This window comes from Gavialis gangeticus, unplaced genomic scaffold (genome assembly GCF_001723915.1).
Source record: "Gavialis gangeticus isolate Ggan-Ray unplaced genomic scaffold, GavGan_comp1, whole genome shotgun sequence".
NCBI lineage: Eukaryota > Metazoa > Chordata > Crocodylia > Gavialidae > Gavialis > Gavialis gangeticus.
Genome location: NW_017729004.1, coordinates 46,295,754 through 46,303,262, shown reverse-complemented (window position 1 = coordinate 46,303,262; position 7,509 = coordinate 46,295,754). Strand labels below are relative to the sequence as shown.

The following is a 7,509-nucleotide window of genomic DNA, read 5'->3' as shown; positions in this document are numbered from 1 at the left end:
GCAAATGGTAAATCACACATTGACCATTCAAATTGTTTCCCTTCCTCTATCCTGAAGGTAACTATGCTATTTCAGGTTACAGAAGGTTTTGCAGTATAGTCAAACCTACAAGTAAACCTTCTGTAACCTGAAATAACCAGAATGTAACTATGCTGGCCTGTGGGTCTCCCCATGGGTCTAGAAATTTGCTGGCAGGGGAACAATGCCAGCATTTATTGTTGCTCCAATGCTGCTAGATGATTGTGATGCTTTCTTCTGATCAACTTCATACTTGATGCTGCTTCTTGTGACCAATTTTTTTTCACAGTTCAAGTAGTTCACTGCACTGCTTCCCTTAAGTTTTGCATACTTGCCTATTTTCTTGCTTTACAAACTGAACTTGCCACTCTCTAAGTACTTGGAAATATCACCACCCAGATTAAACCTTCTCCATCAGACATATTAGACAGAGTTATTCTTAAAGGCTTTCTATGCTATTTGAGCATAGACTTTGACCTATGCAATTTGACCTCTCCTTTCTGAGCCTCTGTGGGTTACAAATGAAATGGAAAACTTATCAGACCTCTACTAGGTTTTCTAGTTCAAATATTTTTTTTAAATTTCCTTCAAGTGATTTTTCTTAAGTCCTTGCAGCAAGTTCGTCTCGGTTAAACTTGCTCGAAACTGTCTTGGTTTCTCCTACTTTCTAAGTGAATCTGATCCACAATTGTGTACCTGGTCACCTCTGATCCATCATATTTTTCCAAAATGTGTTTCCTATGCACTTTGTTTCTTCAACAAAGACTGTTTCGTCTACCCCCATATCCATGTCAAGCCATATGGACATATACTTGTGTCCACATATTCCAGCTCCGCTTTTACTTTATCTTTTATTTTGCTCCACTTTATTATACCATATTGTAGCACTTCCTGCACTATTCTGATGCACACAGAAATTTCCCAAAATCATAGCTAAAGGAAACCCTTTCACCCACATATGCCTTCTGTAGGTTTGTTTTAGGCAGCAATGTGTATTTTCATTTATGATGAAGGCTGAACTTTTACTTCATAAAAGTTGCAGGAAACCATTAAGCTTGGCCTCAAATAAAAGAAGGGGAGGAACTGCACCTGCTAATGCTAATGAGATTTAATTCAAGTCACAATAGTTTTGCCTTTCAAACCTGTACTTCAAGTTTAACATTTCCACTGTACTAGATATCATTATCAATCAGTAACTGTACCACAGAAAAGTGAACTTTTGGGAAGCTTTGTAAAGGATATCTGTGCCCTGTACATAGGAAAGTAAGTGGAAAAGGAGACTGTAACTGTGTCCAGAAAATGGCTTTGGGTTTGGAAAGGTGACAATCTGGCAGTACCTCTCTATAACTCCCTCCTTGGAGCCTGGGTAGAGCATGGGGGCAAGTGCACAGGCTAGATCAGGCCCCAGTGGCCCTGTGCTGTCTCCACCCCGGCCTGGCAGGGATCTGGGTATAGGGCCCCACACCATACCTTAGCCAATCTACCAGCCAGAGCCACAGCCCACAAGTGTTCCACAGGTTGGATGACACGGCACTGGTGGCCAGATCTGCTCGCAGGCCTGGGGCTGAGCACCCCTGCTATATGAGGGTTGGGCAGAAGGGACCGTGGCACCTTTAAAAACTAATTTGTTCAGAAAGGCATAAGCTTTTGTAAGTGACAGCCTGTCTTGTCAGTGCTCTATGAGGGAGGACTAGCTCATGCCTTTAACCTAGCAACCCTTAACATGAAAGAAAGAGCTGCTTTGTTGCACCGGATTCCATATTTAGCATCATTTTCAGTCGGCAGATGGCACTCATATTTCCATAAGACAACCATGAAGGAAACAAGGAGCGCTTCCAGATGACACCTTGAATTTGCACACTGAAGACCAGAGAAAGGGTAGAGGGTGGGCATGCTGTATGGCTTCCCTTGAGCAGGCCTGCCAGAGACTTTGCTTAGAAAGAAAAATATCCACGTGTATTTCAAAAACCTCTGGATCCTCTAACACCTACTACACCTCACAATGTTAGAGGCAGGGGGCTGGTGCCTCAGTGAATTCAAGCCAGGCACCGTGCAAAATATTATCGCAAAATAAAACCGTCCAGCTAGCGACCCCCGAGCGGCCAACCTGCAGCAGCTCCACAGCTACTTTCTCTTCAGCTTTCCTTGAAAGGAGCGGCAGGACGCTGACCACCCCCGGGGCAGGCGCGGGTGACGTCACACACGCCCAGCTCTCCCCGGAAGCGGATGGCTGGGCTGTGGGATGACGTCAGTGCGCAATCCTAACGCGGCCCCGGCCAACCCCGCGGGGAAAGGCGGGGACCTCTCCCGCCGCCCGGGCCCTCCCCCACTGGCAGCCCGCTCCCTACCTGCCGCTGGCGCAGCGCCTGCTGGTGGAAGGGGGAGAAGCTCCGCCCTGGGCCTCGCCGGGGATTGGGCGGCTGCGCACGTCACCCCGGCGGCTTGTTAAGGGGAACCAGCCACGCCGAGGCGGGGGGCTGCGAATAACAGCTCCGCCAGCACTGTGACCGCCCCGCCTGGGCCCAGGAAGTGACGCCCCCCGCAGGGACCCGCCTCCTTTCCGCGCTCGCTGTCCCAGGCCGGGCGGGAGTACTAGGGAGCCGCTCCAGTCCTGCCCTGTGCTCTGGGGCCCTGCAGCCGGAACCCACGGTCATTACCGGCCCCGTGGGGGGAGGGGCCTGAACGGAACTGAGCCCCGCCCCCCACCTGGCTTCACGTCACGTACGCGGTGACGTACCACCCGGAGGGCGCTGGACGTGGCTGGGGGCAGGGGTGGGGCTTGGCTCCGGGTCCGGGTCCGGGTCCGCCCGGCGGCTCAAGCCGCTGACCCCGCGCGCCCTGGGGCTGGGGCCAGAGCACGGCATCGTCTGGTCCGGGCCCGCCCAGGGATGGGCCTGATCTTCGCCAAGCTGTGGAGCTTCTTCTGCAACCAGGGTGAGCGCGGGGGTTCGCGGCCGCGCTTGCCCGGCGGCTCTTGTCCCGCCCGCCGTGTAGCTCAGGGACGGGGGAGGTGCTGAGGCCGGGTCGGGCCGGGCCAAGTAGCCTCCCTTGCGGCCCCGCGGTGGAGCCCAGGAGCCGCCGCCCGCTGGGCCGGGGCAGCTCGGTCTCCCCCGCGTCTCCGGGCGCGGGTCCCGCTGGGCAGGTCCGCGGGACTCCGCTGGCGGCTCCTTGGCGGGCCGGGCCCACGGGCGCGACCCTGGTGCGGGTCCGCCCCTCTCCCTGGTGCTCGCCTATTGCCCACCTCAAGTGGTCCGGGTCACAACAGCTTCCGTTCTCCTCCAGAGCCTCCTGCTGAGGGGAGGGCTGCATTTCTCCCTGCACTGGCTTTGTTAGGAAATACCAGAGCCCCCCCTGGGCCTCCTGGCCAGCCTCCATCCCAGCTCTGGCCAAGCTGGTCATCTGCAAGGCCAGGGAGGAGGCTGTGGCCGGGAAGAACCTGAGCAAGGTTTGGGCTGCCTTCCTCTCGCTTCCCCACTTATGGGTCCAAGCAGCCTCTCTGGTCTGGTCACATCCACAGGCTCCCTGCACTTGGGGGGCAGTGGGCTCTGGGCAGTGTGCTTTGCTCTGTCCCTTGTTACTAACCTATGACCTCACTCTCCTTCCTGTTTTCTCTTTATTTGTTCCCCCAGAATCAGTTGACATGTCCCCAGTGGCCTCCCTTATGAAGGGAGGCTCACAGTATTTTGTGATGGGCCAAAGCCCACAATTAGGGCCCTACCAAATTCACAGCTGAAGTGGGGTGCGTTGTGGCTCCTTTAGTCTTGCAGGTTCCCCTGTATGTCCCTCTGCCACTGATTACTGGAGGGGCTGTATTTGCTGCTCTCTTCTGACTGTCAGGGAAGTGAAAACCATGGTTTTAAACGTGGTGACTTTTTTTTGCCTCCCTGCTGTTCAGCAGCAAGCAAGCAGCAGGCCCGTTGGCCAGTCAGTGGTAGGAGGCAAAAATGGCGCCATATTTAAAACCACAGTTTTTGCCTCCCTAACCATCAGGGGCAAGCCGCAAGTAAAGCCCCTCCACCAGTCATCAGCGGAGAGATGCATAGGAGGAGCTGCAGTGCACCCCGCTTCTGCCATTCATCGGGCCCTACTCATGTTCTTTCAGCACATCAAATAAGCCAGTGTCATGCAGAAGCAGTGAGTGGATGCTGGAAGGGAGAATGAGCCAGGGTTTTTTCCGCTATTCCTCTCTCACTTGCAGCCTCCAGCATTTACGGTCTTCTAGGAAGTTCTGATTCCAGAGGCTGTATCCCTAACTCCTGTGCTCAATAGCTACAGGTGCTACTGTAACTAGTCAATAGGTAGTGGTGTCCCTTTCGTCCAAGAACTTGTCTAGTCCCTTTATTTGATTCTACCAAAACTGTTAGCTTCTACAACATCTGGTGGCAATGAGTTCCATGCTTTAGTAACAGACTGTGAAAAATAACTTCCTTTTTAAATTCTTTTTCTAAAGCTTACCAAGCCCTGTTTGTTTTGACCTGTGCTGTGCTTATCACTACCCACCTGCAGCACTAGGATCTTTGAGGAGAGTGCCACTGGTTTCTCAGTGTTTCATGGGAACAGAGAACCCTTTTAGGGGTTGGTTGTTGTAAGGCGACTTCCTTCCTTTAACAGCCCCATTGGCAGAAGTTCATTTTGGCCAGCTCTTGCATGTGGCTTTGACCCAACATAGCTTCAGTTTTGAGCATTGATAGAAGCGGTCAGATCCATAATGGAGCTCTTCTTGAATGTGGCCTGTCTGGTCTTGATACAGGGTGGTCATTCACAGAGATGCTGAAATGCAAGCATAGTGGACGTGGGGCATAAAGGAAGCATGCCAGACAGCTTTGGAAGATATGCAAATACAGCGACTGTCCTCCTATTTCCTGTAGCATGGATGGCTGTCGTACCATTTTGTAGATGTGGACCAGTTGCTCCAGAACTTCCTCATGAAGAACCTGACCTGTGGAAGGATCTTTTCCTTAACCCCCTTGGACTTGATAATGCATAACTGGGAGAGCCTGTCATAGTATGAAGGATATTATAAGCAAACACCTACAGTAGGAGCAAGGCATTTCATATAGTCATGAAGTCCCCAGGCAGTATACAAAGCTGCAGCAAACAGCTGTGAGAGTCTGTTGTGGTGCTCTGGTCTTTTGCTGCGGGGTGTTGTTTCTCCAGTCAGCTGTATGGGACCCTGATGGGCTCCAACTTAGTGCAGTGCCCTTTGAAGTAATAAAAGCAGTAAATTGCTAAGCAGCTCCTTAATTCTGAAGCAAGCTGGTGGTTGACCACCCAAACATGAATGATTTAGATTTTACTTCTACAGGAAAGCGTCCTGAATACGTTTTGTTTTATTTGTGCTTTAGTTTTCCATATTGTGCCTGTTGTCCTCCAAATTGTACTTGTGCACTTCAAATCTGATACATGGTAATATGATGCATTCTGCTTTCTTTTGCTAACTACAGAAAAACAAGGGATTACTCGCTTTAAATTACTTCTGTGATGGATGTGAGCACAAATAGTATCCCTGATTTTCCTTGCCTCTTTGTTAAGGAGTCCACTCATTTCTAGTTTTATAGAGACTGCAAGAGACTACAGTTATATGTACAGTATTTGGAATATTGTCATGCAAACAGTTGTGGAAGCAGTACTGCCTGGCCTTTGATGTTCCATATGAACATTTTACTTTCATGCTGCCAGTGTAGGCTGCCCTTTGCAACCTGGCCCCAGCCACTGGCTTTAGGCCTCCATTCCCTGGCCTAGCAAGTTACCTGCACTTAACCTCACTGGAGCAAGCGTAAGTACAGATGTAGCAGAGGGGATGGATGCTCCATACCATCGATTTCTCTCGAGGCCAAATTGGACTTCTTTGCAGTCTGGATCCAGCCAATAGACCGTAGGTTGCCGACCCCTGTCTTGGAGTGTAATTGAATGTACACAGTTTTGTGTTGTCTGGACATGACTAATAAGCCATGACAGGAGAGGAGTGGAAAGATCTGCCAAAATCACTGAGTGCCCATACATTACTGATAAACATAAAATTTATTATGGAACCAAGGTCTTTTCCCAAGAGAATGCTGTTTTTGCTACAGCAGAGCCATGCGAACTCTTGCTTGTGCTTGCTTTGAGGCGTCTTTGAACAGATCTCTCCTTTCTTTACAGTGGCCCAACTTCAATGTGGAGGATGGATATTGATCCACAGCTGGGGCCAGCCTCTAGCGTGGTGGTTAGAGCATTCTCTGGGGAACTGAGAACTGTAAGCTTAAACTTTCCCAGTCTATAAGCCAGGAATGTTGCTTAGTAAATACTCTGATCACTAGAGCACTATATAAAGAAGTGATATCAAACTGCCTAGATCTGGATTGCAGGACCTCTTCTTGGGCCAAGTCTGTGGGGCCAGCAGGAACTGCAGTCGGGCTAGGGCAGTGGTTGTCAAACTCTTTTCATTTGTGGATCCCTAAAAAATGTCAAATGGAGGTGTGGACACCTTTGAATTGTAAGTGTGGTTATTGGCATACTTTTGATTGATCATAGTCATCTTTTGCAGACCCCTTAGATGTAGTCTGCAGCCCCCCAGGGGTCTGCAGACCATGGGCTGAAAACCACCAGCCTAGGGTCAGGCTGCAGGGTGAGTCTGGGACTGGACAACAGTGGTTCTGTCTACTGCAGGTCCAGAAACCCTGAATTCTGCAACAGGGCACACTGTACACAACTTCTGGTAGCCACCAAACTACAGGTGGGCCAGAAGGAATGGCTCAGCAGGCTGGATGCTTGACACCCCTGATATACCTGAGTACTATGTCTTTTTGTGGGTGCTATTTGTATTGAGCTTAATGGTTCCAATTTTTGTGAGGTATGTTCAGAGCATACTTATAAGTAGGGACTTTGATAGAACAGGGGATACCTAATTTGTGAATCACAAACATGCTGAGGCAGGCATCTAAATGCTCAGCTCTGAAGCCAAGCACAGTAGCTGCCCTTTGGCATTTAAGTAGCATTATTGGTGGGAAACCTGGGTACTTGCAGACTCTTAGTAATCTAAATAGCTAGGTAGAGTTGCTAACTTTCTTTAGATGCCTGGAGGAGTGTTTGAAAATTACTCATTTGGACTTGGCATGTAAATAAATGCTTTGTTGATCATGTCCTTTAGGAAGTTGGATGAGATGTTGCCTTTTCAACTAACCTGACTAACTGACTACAAGTCCTGCTGCAAAACAAACTTATCCAATGTTTACCAATAATAGAGAAATATCTGCAAGGATATTGTTAATAGGGCACTGAAGTAAATGCTGTCTTATAGCTAGAGACAACCGTAGCAGGGTGTGGGGCCCGGGGCAAGTCAGTCTGTGCGGGGCCTGGATGCAGTGGTGGGGGAAGCGGGGTGGCAGCGGTGAGCAGCCAGATGCAAAGCCAACCTGGGCCTGCAGGGCCCAGGACAGTTGCCCCAGTTCGCCCCTTGCCAAGCACAGCCCTGCTTATAGCCATTGGAGTTATGCCCCCCCTCCCCCCCCA

At 50.2% G+C, this 7,509-nt stretch overlaps 2 protein-coding genes across 2 annotated transcripts in view; one reads left to right on the top strand and one right to left on the bottom strand.

The window, feature by feature from the left end:
- The window catches only part of NSUN6 (NOP2/Sun RNA methyltransferase family member 6), a 40,643-nt gene extending 38,014 nt beyond the window's left edge, over positions 1–2,629 (bottom strand). The window contains exon 1 of the mRNA XM_019508321.1: positions 2,367–2,629. The gene's annotated coding sequence lies outside the window, so the exon portion shown is untranslated. The remainder of the gene's footprint in view (positions 1–2,366) is intronic.
- Positions 2,630–2,809: 180 nt separating this feature from the next.
- Positions 2,810–7,509, top strand: part of ARL5B (ADP ribosylation factor like GTPase 5B) — an 18,527-nt gene continuing 13,827 nt past the window's right edge. The window contains exon 1 of the mRNA XM_019508323.1: positions 2,810–2,952. Within this exon, the coding sequence (XP_019363868.1) occupies positions 2,907–2,952 (46 nt within the window). The 5' untranslated portion in view covers positions 2,810–2,906. The remainder of the gene's footprint in view (positions 2,953–7,509) is intronic.